Source organism: Protopterus annectens, chromosome 11.part0 (genome assembly GCF_019279795.1).
Source record: "Protopterus annectens isolate FY-2018-M chromosome 11.part0, PAN1.0, whole genome shotgun sequence".
NCBI lineage: Eukaryota > Metazoa > Chordata > Ceratodontiformes > Protopteridae > Protopterus > Protopterus annectens.
In genome coordinates, this window is record NC_056745.1 from 124,389,342 (window position 1) to 124,405,092 (window position 15,751).

General features: G+C 40.4%; 1 protein-coding gene across 1 annotated transcript in view; it reads left to right on the forward strand.

Moving 5' to 3' along the window:
* ERC1 (ELKS/RAB6-interacting/CAST family member 1) overlaps positions 1–15,751 on the forward strand; it is a 3,640,161-nt gene that overhangs the window by 2,091,551 nt on the left and 1,532,859 nt on the right. Inside the window, exon 20 of the mRNA XM_044087500.1 lies at positions 9,273–9,433. Within this exon, the coding sequence (XP_043943435.1) occupies positions 9,273–9,433 (161 nt within the window). The remainder of the gene's footprint in view (positions 1–9,272; positions 9,434–15,751) is intronic.

The window sequence follows — 15,751 nt, forward strand, 5'->3', positions numbered from 1 at the left end:
ACACTTAAAACAGCTTTAAACAACTACAAGCAGTAAAAAATACACTTAAAACAGCTTTAGATGACTACAAGCAATCAGAAAAGGCTTTTAAACAAATTGCCCAATTAACCAATTAAAAAAAATCTCAAAACTGAGCCTTGTTCCTGTAGTCTTCAATCGGACAGGTTCTAACTACACACTCCTGCCACTGGGGTGCAGGGGAACCTTCTCCAAAAAAGAAGGCCTGGATTAGTGCTCAAGTTTTACAAACAAAGCTAGATTCAGCAGCCCTGGATCTAGTCTATGCTACAGCAAACAAGGCGCACCAATTACAGTAATAAACAGTTGAAATATGCAGGCACTGTAAGCCTTTAACCAGAAATTTCCAGCTCAGAAGGGCAGAGTCCAGCTTCTCCTCCCACAAGAGTGCAAACCACCAACCTTCTTAATGTAAAATAACTGGCCTGAAGCCCAAGTGCTTTAACCAGAACTAATACACTTTTAGAATAACCCTTCAATCAGCAATATCCAAGAATATAGGTTTTCGTCATAGTTGTTTTCTTTTGGTGTGATCATAGATCATTATTTTGTATTCTAGCAATCCTTTCTCCTTTAACAAGCTGCTGTTTTCCCTTATGGATGGCTTAACCTTCTTGTTCCATTAACTTTGTTTTGTCTTCATCCTGACAAACCTACTAATTCAGTTCTCTTCTTTTACAGAACTTCTTTTTGCCTGTATATGCATTTCTCTTTTAGCCATCTATACTCGTAGCTGCATGTGTTCTTACTAAGCTTACATCCATGAAGACCACCAAGAAGCTCAGCTGTATCACCCAATACTGGAGGGAAATTGACAGTGTCCTCCTTTAAGTAGACTTTCTCCATATATCCCCAGTGAAAATTTGCATTCACCCATCCAGTCATCTATTCTTTAACTTTCCTGCCCAGCAACTCCATTTCCACCTTCCTCACATCCTAGATGTATGCCTTTGTTGTTCCCCTGCTCCTCCAGTGTAACCTTAGCAGTGACATTCAATGCTGCGGGCGGCATGATTCATGGTTACTGGTGGCCATTGGCTTCCGTGTCTGTATATTCCTTTATGTGTTACATTTGTTTAGCAGAAGGAAACATCCTACCCAGTCTGCCTTTGTAATAGCATTTGATATTCTTCCTTGTGCCAATTCCTCCATTTTTTCTCCCTTTGTTTCATTTAAATCTTAAATCAGCCCTTTTATTAGCAATACCCTGCCCATTAATGTCCCATTTCTGGTGCTCTAACTCTTATCAAGTAGTGCCTTTATCATGGCCATTGGTTCTTGCCCCTGCCAGACATTTAATCTCTTCATCTCCTAACTTACTACCTGAAAGTTTAGCTCATTCCCCATGTTTGTTTACAAAACACAATGAAATAAACAAATCAGTATACTGTTACTGAACAGAGGCCCTTGTTACAGAGCAACCCAAGACGATATCCCCCAGAGTGATAGAAGAAAATGAAAATTAAATGCTTGTAAAACAAATATGGTAAGTAATGAGAGTCCTGATGCACTGGAAATCATCAGAACTGAAGTAAAAATTAGGTCACATAGCCTGAGCAGTGTAGGTAGGTGTATGAGCAACTAAAGCCTGTTGCTGTCTGCCACTGTGCATAGTGCTAGCCGTAATATGTGATGGTACAAAGGGATAAGTAAAACTCTGTGATATGTGCATATGCTGAGCATGTGATATATGTATATGCCCCATCGGATAAATGTACCCATCCTTCCCTGGCAGTCCATCAGTCTCCCAAGCTGCTAATGAAACCTGGGGGTGTCTGAACTGTAATCAGGGCTTTATTGCTGTATGCCACCAGAGCAGCTTTCCAAAATTTTAGCAGTTTTGATGTCGATGACATGGCAAGAGTGTAGATGATGCAAATGTATCTACATAATGTAGCAGGTATGCATCAGAGGACCCCTTACTTTTTTCTCCCATGGGAAGACATCCCAGAGAAACACTGATGCAGACGTTGCCCCCTTCTGAGCTTCCTCTGTGCTTTTTCTCATTTCCCTTTACACCAGTGTTTCTTGAGAAGGTCAATATGCACACGGCCAAATTCATTTTGATAGCTCTGTTTTTGGCTCTCCCTACTCATGCCTCTATTTATAAACAAGACCCTCCCTCAGAACCATCTTAGAGACTTCTGACTTCATCCATCCAGCAAGATCCACCCAGACGATATGGTTTTTACAATTCCAGTGATGGCCATGGACCCTCCATGCCTGTATAAGGGTGGTCTAGACACTTGCTTCGTAGAGACCCAATATAAAAAAAAAACAAATGAGCAAGGTAATTTCTTTTTCCATTTGGGATTTGGCTTTAAGTTTAGCTCATTTTACAGCTCCATTTTTTTTCTATTTTGGAATAATTATCCCAACTTTTTCTGGTTTAATTGTTGCCCTGTCAGAATTTTGAGAGGCTACAGTATGAGTACTGAAACTTGAAAAACGAAGCCTAACTCTGTAGCTGTAACACTGTCATGCAGAACTCAGTATTGCACATTGTCCTGCTTTGTTGCTGAACCCCAGTGTCAGGGACTGTGGTCCCACACCCCCACTAGTGATATAATATTAACTTCAAGATCATTGTCCCGTGGAGAAGGGGCAGTTCTCCAAGATTCAGCATTTTCTGACTTTGTATATATTTCCCCCTAAATGCACTTAATTTCCCACTGTTTTGGAACTTTGATTATTGGATAAGGAACATACAATGGGAAACCCAGTCTGAGCTACTCTTCAGAGTCAATCTCTCAAAGAGTAAACTCTTTATCTCTATCATCTCAAAAGATCTGCTAACCTTTCCTCAGGGTTGCCTTTTCCCCCCATCTGCCATTTAAAGATCCTCTTTCTCAATGAGATTTATACTTTGTATTGAAAATCTGACTCACATTAATTTTGTGCCAGCTGGTGCTGAACTCAATTTTGTTTGTTGGATGACTCTGTTCTTGGTGCCTAAGAAGAATTTCTGAATGTCAAGCTTTGTCTGCATCTCCTTTATATATTGTGTTCTATAAAATCAGTGTGCCCTGTACAACAAATATATACTTTTTTAAAAGTTCAGGATACACAAATTTGAATAAAGCACTTAATCTTGCAGTTTTCTTCCCAAATTATGCTATCAAGGGAGAACATTCTGAACTGCATGGATGCTCATAGAGTAGATTATATGCAGGTAGAACAAAGGCAGTGAGATGGTATTCCCAGCTGTTTGTGTATTGTACAGTCAAGACTCAAACATCCACAGTTTGAATTCTAACTGTGTCTGAATGGTTTTTAAATTGTATTAAATTTTGTTATGGAAACCCCATTAAATTCCTAATGTCTGAGTTTGGATCTTATTCACATGTAGGTAGTCTATATTTAGTCTGTAGGTAGTCTATATTTAGTCTCATATACTAAAGTATCCAGAAAAAAAATCTTATCAAAATCAACAAAAATGACTAAATATTGTTCTACTGCAGTGCAATAGAAAATAAGTAATTAGTATTGCCTTGCTACCCCTCCATGACAAAACGTATAAAAAATATAAAAAAGCGAAGCACTGTGGCTTCAAACTATGTTAATTTGGTTGTAAGTAGTTGAGAGTATGATTAAAGGAGATACTGCCACCACAGCTAGCTGGAAGTTTGTAATTAATTGCATGTCATTTGTGAATATCAACATGATTTATACAAGATGCTTGTGTTGCAAATGTATTAGAACTGTATGTCATGTGTATAACAAACTGCTGGTACAGAAGTGTGTGTTGAAAAGGTTTTTGCAAAGTGCTGTTTGAAATGTTCCCTACTGGAATAGCACAGAAATGTACATGTACTATTGCAACTGTTTAAATGTATATATTTCAATAGTGGAAACTGGAATACAGGAGGTTAAATTCTGAAGAATAGCTGAAATTAAATGATTTTGTCCATGCAGTAAAAGATGGTATCTTTCAGTTTTCATTGCAGCAACAGACACATTCTGTGCTGAGAAGCTTTCAGAATTGTCTTCAGAATTAACTAATTACTACCTATGAAAGTATGAAGGAATGCAATTGTTTTATGGCTTCCAGTGTCTGCCAAAGATCTGAGGTCTATGTATTTTTACAGGTAGGTGCTAAATACTGCCAGGCTTCCAGCAGTGAGGGTTTCACTAGGGATAGAGTCAGATGACAAGAAATTGTCATTCCGCAAGCTATCCCAGAAGTAATATTTGAGATATTAATTTGAGAAAACTCTGAGAGAGAGCATTCTGTATTCTGTTTTGGACCTGACAACAGGAACCATTCACCACATCTGCCTTGCTCTGATGAAGTTAAGTTAGTAGGGACCAGTATCATTCTCTTGGATATAGTCAGAAATATAGCAAAGTTTAGTTTAGATATTGTTCTTTCTTTATTTAAGACTGACCTGCAATGTTATTTTTAATAATTTCTGTGATTTTGAACACTGTCACTGTGAAATATATACCAAGTATTTTCTTGTTCTTTTATTTATTATTTAGTATATTTAAACCTTTCATTGTGGCTGATCTGTCTAGAGATATTTTAGTTTTGAGAGTACTTGCATATTTAATTGGTGACACTGTGTGGGCCACTCCTAATAGCCTTGCTCTTGGTCGAACTACCATTTGTATTAATATTAATATTACACAGTAAGATTGGACACCCTTTAAGTGCCTTAAAGTAACTAATAAGGAGTTGGCTGGTGGCAGTGATAACTACCTTATAGTCTGCTCAAAAGGGGGCATAGCTAGTAAACCTGTAGCAGCCTTTCCCAGCTTGTGTGTGTGTATGTAAATCAAACCTCAGTGTCTGTGTCAGCTTCTTGGGCAAAGACACAAAGCATTGGTTGGATACAGAGGTTGCTGGAGGTCTTGGTCTGGCCACTCATCTGGGATCTCAACCCTATAGCTGTGCCAGTGGGGAGTCTTATTGGGGATCTGGAGAAAGAGAGAGAAATGAGCTCCGGACTGACTTTGGTCTCTGTGTGCTGTCAAGGGAAGTTGCACTTGACACAGAGAGCTGCATCTGGAAATACTGTCTGTGTACCTGCCATCCTTTTCCCAGTGTACGCCCCCCACTGTTGCCAGTGCTGAGTATTGAGGATCTTTGATTACTGGTCCAGTTGTGGGTCGTCACAGAGAGCACCAAGTATTTTATACAAATGAAATGTTTAAGTATGATTTTTATTGCATTTAGAGACTCTGTCTTTTATTACTTTTTAGCATTGGTGGGTTTATGCATTCATTCTCCATGCCCTCTGACTTTTTTCCTGCTCGTATCCTGCCCAGACTACCCCAGTTTTTTTTCTTGCAGGTATGTTTTTGTCCCACCCTGCCTTGGTGACTGTTAGGCTCCCCCTCTACCTGCCCCATACAGCTCATTTGATGTCCTTCCATATCACTGTTGCAGTATTCTTTACAACAGGGATCACCTGAGTAGCCCAATGTCCAGCCAGTATAACAAAGCCTTTTGGTTGTAAAGGGTTCACTGTACATCACACATATGCTCCCCGCTCATGGCGTACAGCATAATGGTGACATCTGGACATTCCATCCTCAGAACTTCTTTGCTACCAGTCTGAAAGCCATCTTCAATCATTGGTCTGAATGCTCGCTTGGCTGCTGGACTTTACTCACACAAGACAAGGGATCTCTCATCCATCCCACCTGTCCATACTTCAACTAACATTGTGGGTGATGGGTTTTGATCCCTTACAGACACCTTTGTTTTCTGATGACGTGCTTAGGGTCCTGCAGGAGGCCAAGAAACCCACAACTAGGAAATTGTACTTATCCAAATGTAAGAGGTTTTCAGTTTGGTGGCTTTCTTGTAATCTGGATTCACTTTCTGTGGTTGTTCCTCTGGTTCTCTTATCTGTGTGAATTACTCAATGCTGGGTTGGCATATTTGTCTTTTAAGGCCTACTTGTCAGCTGTCTCTGCTTATCTGCCTTTGACACCCCTCTAAATGCCTCTAAATTTGAGGTCAAACAGTTTCTTAAAGGCATCCTTCAAATTAGCCCATCACAGGAAGCCTGCTCCCCCTCCCTGGGACCTTAATTCTGTTGTAGAAAAATTGACCCAAGCTCCTTTTGAGCCTGCTGCTACAGCTTCCTTACAGTGTTGTTCTTGGAAGACCGTTCTTCTTTTGGCCCTTCTGTCAGATGGGTGTGTGAGCCTCAAGCCCTTATAGCTGTTCCTCTTTTTTTTTTTTTTTAAGTTTTCCATAAGGACAGGGTGTTTCTTCATACTAATCCTTTTATGCCCAAGGGGGAGAATGAGTTGTCTCTTAGTCAGTCTAATTTGCCCACTTTTTCTCTTCTCCGCTGTCTACTAGTGAGAAGGTTTTGCACACCTTGGATTTGCATAGACAACTCTGATACTTAGATAAGACTACAACTTTTCATAAATCTGAATATCTTTGTTTCTTTTCCACCTAGGTCTGTAGGTCTGGCTGTATCTAAGCAAACCATTTATTTTTGGTATTCTTTTCATGGGAAGTGCCTTCCTTTTTCTGTTAAAGTGGTGGCTTCTTCTGGTGCTTTTTAAAGGGTTTGGATATTAATTTTACTCTTGAGGCAGCAACCCGAACTTCTGTGCATACTTTTGCAAAACACTAAGTTGGAAGTGATTTCTAGAGCTAAAGCTGCCTTTACCAGAGTCCTTCTCCATGGTTTCCTTGAGGTCTCTGCTGGTACTTCCTCCTCCCAATCTCTTTCCTGAACTTTTGCATTCTCCTTATTGTAAAGAATACTGCAACAGTGATGTGGAAGGACATAGTACAGCTGTGTAAAATCTTACCATAACACCCTTATGTAAAGAATACTGCAACAGTGATGTGGAAGGACATAGTACAGCTGTGTAAAATCTTACCATAACACCCTTATGTAAAGAATACTGCAACAGTGATGTGGAAGGACATAGTACAGCTGTGTAAAATCTTACCATAACACCCTTATGTAAAGAATACTGCAACAGTGATGTGGAAGGACATAGTACAGCTGTGTAAAATCTTACCATAACACCCTTATGTAAAGAATACTGCAACAGTGATGTGGAAGGACATAGTACAGCTGTGTAAAATCGTACCATAACACCCTTATGTAAAGAATACTGCAACAGTGATGTGGAAGGACATAGTACAGCTGTGTAAAATCTTACCATAACACCCTTATGTAAAGAATACTGCAACAGTGATGTGGAAGGACATAGTACAGCTGTGTAAAATCTTACCATAACACCCTTATGTAAAGAATACTGCAACAGTGATGTGGAAGGACATAGTACAGCTGTGTAAAATCTTACCATAACACCCTTATGTAAAGAATACTGCAACAGTGATGTGGAAGGACATAGTACAGCTGTGTAAAATCTTACCATAACACCCTTATGTAAAGAATACTGCAACAGTGATGTGGAAGGACATAGTACAGCTGTGTAAAATCGTACCATAACACCCTTATGTAAAGAATACTGCAACAGTGATGTGGAAGGACATAGTACAGCTGTGTAAAATCTTACCATAACACCCTTATGTAAAGAATACTGCAACAGTGATGTGGAAGGACAAAGTACAGCTGTGTAAAATCTTACCATAACACCCTTATGTAAAGAATACTGCAACAGTGATGTGGAAGGACATAGTACAGCTGTGTAAAATCTTACCATAACACCCTTATGTAAAGAATACTGCAACAGTGATGTGGAAGGACATAGTACAGCTGTGTAAAATCTTACCACAACAGTAGATGTTCTTCTCTTTACTGTTGCAGTATTTGCTCCCTCCCTCCTCTTCCTGGACCCTTTTCCTTCAGGATATGTTTACCTACTTGTATCCTTGGATTGTCATTCCTACTGGGGCTTTTTCATTTCTGAAGATGGTACATCTTGGTGTCACCTGTATGCCCCACAGCATGGGTGGGGAGCATACATGTGACATACTGCGTACCGTTTACAACCAGAAGGCTTTGGTATACTGGCCGGATGTCAGGCTGCCCTTGGCAGGAGATGCCTATTGTGAAGAATACTGCAATAGTGAATAGAAAAACATTTTCCACAACTATACTTTCCCCACAGAAGATGAGTTTCTTACAGTCCATTCATTCCTCTCCAGGGCAGCAGACATAATGAAGAGAGGCAAACACCTGTTTGAGCTTAAGGGGCTTTTGCACTTTGGGTCCCTAACCCTTTTACTCATGTCCTGCACAGACTTCTCCAAGGTTTGGTGTGCAATGTTTAACACAAGTGCTTTAAACTGGCCTGCCCCTTTTCAAAGTCCACATTGCTGTGGAATGTCCAGTCTGGATCTCGGATTTTATTGTGGCGCCCAGACATGCCTTCCTTCCTTTCTTTCCACCACTGAATGTAGCTTTTTCTGCAAGTAGGTTAACTTTCAGGTATTTAAATATTCCCATTATGCAAAGGGACTAAAATAGGACATTTGTGAAATTTAGCCTAAACACCAAACGTAAATGCTTTTGGGAAAGTCGCTTTAAAAATCTGGAACAGGTGAAGGGCCTCAGAAGTGTTTACATTGAAAAATCTAAAACACATTAGGCTTATTGTGAAAGGGTGACAGCAAAGGCAAATCAGTGGTAGAGAGGAGTTCTTGAGAAAGGAAACTGATAATGCCCCTTAAACAGATACTGCTTGAACCACAGCTGGAGTAATGTGTGCATTTCTGCAGGTTTTACAAAAGGAGATGGGCTTTATATTGGGGACCGGTGTAGAAGAAGGTTGCTTGGGTGGAGCATGAAATGGAGGGCATAACAAGTACTGAAGCTCAGTATATGATAAAGGCCCATGCAGCTCCTTAGGGAAAATGTGATGAGATTATCTTAATCTAGAGGAATATGTTAAGAAGGAATGATCTGAGCAGCAAGTAAAAGGAGTACCGTTTAATGTGGGTATGAGGAAATACGTAGAGTGCCTGTGTGTCAGAACTGATGAAAGGTAAGACAACGAGGACACTTAAGGCAGCTTAGCATTTCTGAGGGAGACGGAAAACAAGGATGAAGGGGGTTCAACTGCCTTAGATTAACTCCAGTACTTGGGCAGATTGTAAATATTAACTGTCTCCTTCTGTCATCTACTGTAATGTGAATTTGTTTCATATTAATTGAGGTGTCTCAAGGAAATACATTTAAAGAGAAAAGCATGATGTGGAACTCACCAAACACTTCATACTCCATTATTCAGCAATAAAAACACTTCCTTTAGATTTTGTCACTTTTTTGATTCTTTTGTTTTTATTTTTATTTCTCTTCCTGAAGATGGAAGAGTTAATGATGGCGATGGAGAAGGTGAAGCAAGAGTTGGAGCTGATGAAAACAAAGCTGTCATCCACCCAGCAGTCGTTGGTAGAGAAGGAATCCCACTTGACAAGCCTACGGGCAGAAAGGAGGAAGCACTTAGAGGAAGTTCTGGAGATGAAGTAAGATCGAATTTTTATGTTTTATTGCTACTTCTGCCAGTCAGAGGGCAGATGATAAATGTGTTAGTCACTAGCTGCAAGTATCTTTATGGACTACATTTAGCCATATCATTTAAATGCAGATGTTAATATTGATAACTGTGCAGGGTAGAGCATGCACATACAGCGAGGTGTGGAGGTTATGCATTTCTTGTAAAATTAATTTCACTTTTTAGGAGTACTGTCCTTGTACTGCTTCCCTTGTCGTGGCTGCGGCTACTGCTCATGGAAGATACACTAAAACATTTTAGGAATACTGTCCTTGTACTGCTTCCCTTGTCGTGGCTGCGGCTACTGCTCATGGAAGATACACTAAAACATTTTTAGGAGTACTGCCCTTGTACTGCTTCCCTTGTCGTGGCTGTGGTTACTGCTCATGGAAGATACACTAAAACATTTTAGGAATACTGTCCTTGTACTGCTTCCCTTGTCGTGGCTGTGGCTACTGTTCATGGAAGATACACTAAAACATTTTAGGAGTACTGCCCTTGTACTGCTTCCCTTGTCGTGGCTGTGGTTACTGCTCATGGAAGATACACTAAAACATTTTAGGAATACTGTCCTTGTACTGCTTCCCTTGTCGTGGCTGTGGCTACTGCTCATGGAAGATACACTAAAACATTTTAGGAATACTGTCCTTGTACTGCTTCCCTTGTCGTGGCTGTGACTACTGCTCATGGAAGATACACTAAAACATTTTTAGGAGTACTGCCCTTGTACTGCTTCCCTTGTCGTGGCTGTGGCTACTGTTCATGGAAGATACACTAAAACATTTTAGGAGTACTGTCCTTGTACTGCTTCCCTTGTTGTGGCTGTGGCTACTGCTCATGGAAGTTGCACTAAAACATTTTTAGGAGTACTGCCCTTGTACTGCTTCCCTTGTCGTGGCTGTGGCTACTGCTCATGGAAGATACACTAAAACATTATAGGAGTACTGTCCTTGTAGTACCACCATTGTCATGGCTGTGGCTACTGCTCATGGAAGATGCATTAAAACGTTGGAAGCTAGCCAGATGGTATGGTCCTTGGCAGGATGTTCCATCATTCCATCTAGCTAAAACCATTGCAACAATTAAATAATTAACATCTATTCTCCTCGAACAATTACACAGTTGAGAACTTCTTTTGAAAAGACATATTACTAGAAAATTTAGAATTGGCATTCTTGGACAGACTAGATGCAAACTGTTTTCCCCAATGGGCATACAACTGACACCTGTTCTTTGTTAAACTAGAAAACAAGCGCAGACTTGCATATGCACGCACACACACACACGCACACACACTCACTCACACACACACACACGCACACACTCACTCGCACACGCACACACTCACACTCACACTCACACACGCACACACACACACACACGCACACACGCACACACACTCTCACACGCACACACACACTCTCACACACGCACACACACACTCTCACACACGCACACACACACTCTCACACACACACACACACACACACACACACACACATGTAATGGATTGGCATGCAGCTGAGAACTGTACTCCATTACTCCAGTTTAGACATAGATGGAAAACTGTTTTGTCTGTAGAGGCACAAAGCTTGCCACTATCCCGCCTTAATGAGCATACACTTGAGAACACAGTTTTCTTTAAGATATTTTGCTCATATTGACACATCTAACAAGCTGTCTCCATAGACTAATGCATTTGCTTATCTGAGACCTGTTCTTCCTAGGCAGAGAAGCAGATGAGGGGTATAACAATCATACTGAGTCATCGGATAAGATTTGCATTAAAAGGCAATTCTGAACCTGTAGTAATTCTTTAAATGTACCCTCAAAGTTTGAAGGCTTTTTCATGAAAAGGCATAATAAGCTACATAAAGACTGTTTCACTTAAAATAAAAATGTGTAATAATTTCTCCTGAAAAGGCAATTCCTTTCAGACATTGTACTAAACTGGAAGGTGTTTAACAGACAAATGTAATGAGCTAGAGTTAATTCTAACTAAAAAGTATTTTCTAATTGTGCCCATGGTTAATATTTTGCCAGCAAACATCACTGAGCTGTTGTCCTTGATGCCTATGTTGGTCTATGTCTAAGGGCTAGTGCTCCTGGACAGCGACGTTTAACAGAACACACCATTAATTTACAGGTGTGTACCACAAGTTTATAGCTTGTCCGCCTTACTGTTCCAGTGTCTTTGAGATACCTTGTAGAATTGTGCATGATGCATCTTCTTTTGGAATTGTTTTGTTTTGGAAATGTCTCTCAGTTTCATTATATCAGAGTGTCACAAGCACACAAGGTTTGTGAAGTCCACCTCCTTTAATTAGATGGAAATGAAGCAAGTCATCTGTGCAACTTGTTGTAGAATGCTACATTGCTTAAATATCAGCTGTAGGTAGGAATGGGTAGAAACTAGAGGTTCTGACTATATTACAAAAACATGGAGCAATATAATACTCCTTGTAAAATGGAAAGAACTTGAGGGGGTGTATCACGTAATGTATTGAGTAAATTGGGAATGTGGCATGAAAAATGTCTGTAAAGCTATTTGGTGTTCTGCTTTCCTTAAAGGAAGTAAAAAGAAAAAAGTAAGCGAACGTAGAGTATGTAGTATTTTTTAACAGTCATTGAACAGCACAGTGGTGCAGTAGCTAGTGTTGTTGCCTCACGGCAAGAGGTTCTCTGGTTCGATTCTGAGCTGGGGTACTTTGTGTGGAGTCTGCATGTCCTCCCTGTGTTTGCGTGGGTTTCCTCTGGCTGCTCCGGTTTCCTCCCACATTCCAAAGACATGCATTAGGTGGATTGGACACACTAAATTGGCCGTAGGTATGAGTGTTCATGCAAGTTTGTGATACAGAAGAACAGACTTGGCAGGATTAGCCACCTGATGGTGTAAACTTGTGGCCTAGACGATTGTCACTGTTAGAGTGGAACCTTGACCCCCATATGTAAAAATAGGAAAAGGGAGCTATGGACAGATGGATATTTGTGTGACAAACACATGTATATGCATGCATGTGTGTGTGTGTGTTCATGCATTCTTTATCATGCTCCATTCTTATTTAAATGTTACTGTTTGTTATAAACATAACTTTGTCTTAGTGCTTAGCTTCAACGTGTTATAAACATATGCCAGTATGTATCCACACAGCTAGTAGCCTTACAGAGATAGCCACGTCACAAGACATTTTCATGGGTACATGCTTCCATTCCTTAAGTGTTACTAGGAGCAGTAGTCCATTTCTGCCCTTCATCAGTCTGTCTTAACACATATTTTGACCGTAAATTATCAGCTTAGGAAATGCATACGTTCTGGTGTTTATACAATTCAGTCATTAGAATGTGAAGCTAGTTCATGCTAACGTGTTTACGATAATATATGATTCTATGATTATTTAAGGAGCATTGAGAATTAGATTTCTGTTTTTAAACCCAGGTCATTGTTTTCTAAAACTAGTACAACAGAATGTTTTGAAACAAAGTTTTAGGTCTAGATTGCATTTTTGTTTGCAAGTCTAGAATCTTAACAGTGCAGAATGTTTCATGCTCATGGTTTCATTTATTATGGAGTTTGCAAAACAGGGCTGTGCTAAGTTTTTTCTTTTACTTTTTAAATTTTAAGTGATTGACAATGACTGCTTCCAGTTACATGCATGACTGAGGAAGTCGACATGAAATCTTTCTATGATTTACCCATTTCACATTCTGGCCTCTAAACTTGTTATGACCTTCACATTTCTGGGCAGTTATGGTATGGGTACTGGAACTTGCTTATTCAGGAAGTAGGAAATTTCTAACCCCAAGGTAATCAGTTTAGTTATTACTCAATTAAGTCTTTATTACTTACCATTAGCATGTGGCTCTGTGAAGCAAAGAATATTTCCTGACATATGCCTCTGAACTCACGTGTAAGGAATTTGTAATTGTGTCTGTTTATCTGTTACTACTATCATGTCAGTATCAAGTACTTGTGAACTAGATTTTCCCTACTCCTAGACTGTCCACTAGCTACTGTCTGAAGTTCCCAGTTGTCATTTACTTTATCCATGACAGGTTGAGGCTGTTCCACTTTTATCCGGTGTGACTGATACTCTGTAATTGTGCACATTGCTGTCTACTGCTTACTGCAACTGGGCATCTGTCCAATTAAAACTGAAATTGTTTGGCTTTTATGGCTATGTTGACACTGAGTGTTGGAGCAGATTTGATGAGGTTATCCATTTTATAGCAGAAAGAATGCCTTTTCTTGGAAGACTGCTCTCTAAGCATGTGCAACTTGTATGAGATTTAAACTGGCAACTGAAGACAACAGATGTGCATGTTTTCAAAACCGCATATGTAAAACTCAAGTCTTTCAAAATGATTTCTGTATTTCATAATTGGCGCGTGTTTATTCATGAGGGCAGGAGAAGCACCAAAAGGTTACATTATATGGTTCTTTAATTGATTTTGGCCAGCAAAATCAGGTCATCATAGAATGTTTTTTTGAAAGAAACAACTGTTCACTGATAAAAAGTTTACATTTTTAAGTCTTCCTTCCCTAGTGTTTAGGCCACATTGTGTCAGCTCATTGACGTTTGAGGCAGAGTATGTGATACTGTGAGCCCCAAATTCATGTAATGGTTTTTGCGGATAGCAGCTAAGCCACGTGTTCTACAGAACAAGCAGTACTCACCAAGTTTGAAATCTTGAAGGGAAGAGAAATGGCTTTAACTAGGACCCAAAACTTAGCAGAGCAGTTTACAGTTTGTTCTGTGCTTTACAGTGTACAACATTGAGATCATTATGCATACATTTGGCATTATTTGACTTATGAGAGATGTAAATATTCCCTTTTCTGCTCAGTGCGATCATTTGCTGTAATTCATAGGTAGGTGCTAGGCTATCTGCCCAAAAGTATTTATAAGCCTAGCCAGAATGTGTTGGCTTTCTCCGCCCCCTTAGATTAGTTCCCTGTGCCTCTCTTCAGCAGAGCCACTGAAGTGATCCCCGGGGTAAACTTTGTTTCCTATCCACTCGTCAAGGTTTCTCTTGGAAGAGTGCTAGCGAGGAGCTCTGCCTAATGTAGATTGGAATCTTGTTCCAAAGCATGGGAAGTCTCTGGGACAGGAATCTGTCCCTCCAACACATCCTATTTATTGTTGTGGTGAGGTTTAGATCCCTAGAATGTGTCTCTCAAGGGGATAAGGTTTTCTTTAGGTGGAGCATGTCCATCAATTCTGGGTTGGACATGGCCTTGTATATCAGGCAGAGGTCACCTCTGAGCAGGTGGTATGCAACCAAGTACAGCTGGAGTTTCTTCGGTCAAGCTGCATGGGGCATCTGTTTGAGGCGAGTGATCCTCTTGGTGAGGTACTTCTGTGGTCTTTCCAGCTGTTGCAGGTGTCTTGTAAGGTACATCCCAAATGGGATGTTGTACTCTGTGATGGGTCTGATGAGTAGAGGGTCACAGTGACATCTCTGGATGCGAACCCTTTTGTGATTAGGTGGGCCACATAGAAGGATTTTCTAACAACTTTGGCAATGTGATTATCAAAGGAGAGATCACTATCTACTTGGGTCCCCAGATCCCTTATTACGTTTTCCGTATTTAGGGGACTACCACCTATGTGTGGTAGTTTGTGGGTACTTTATTTCCAAAGGAAATAACTATGCACTTTTTAGCATTTAGCTTGCGGCCATGATTTTGACACCAGGTATCTGTCTCAGTGAGACCCTTTTGGAGGATGTCTGTGTCAGCCAGTGAGTCAGTTGTAGCTTCTAGTTTGCAATCGTCTGCGAACCTGGTCAGCAACAGTCCTCCTGTGCTTGTCTGTACTTCTGAGAAGTATATGCCGAACAGTATCATCTGAGATAGTCTGGATACTGTAAATGTGGTCAATAGGCAAGCAGACTGTCTCCTCCTCCCTCACAGAGTTTGGAATTCAGATCTGAATCTCCTTAACATGGATGCCTTGGTTGTGGCAGCTGTTATCAGAAGGGCTGCCGCACCTCAGAAGCCTGCAATCTAAGGACCCCCTCTCCCAGACAACAGCAAAGATTGGTCGGCCACCTATAGAAACACATGTTATGTGCCCTTGTTTTCACTCTGAGATGGACCAGTCTCTTTTCCAGTTTCAGACTCTTTATTGGGTTTCATCACAGCCCCAAGAGTGTTCCCCAAATGTATACTCATGGTTGCAGCTTATCTACTAGAAGGACTGGCCCCTAGATCCAAGACTGGCATCAGTGAGAAGTCTCTAATCCTATTATTCTAATCGCTGGGTATAACAGTAAACATACTGAAGTC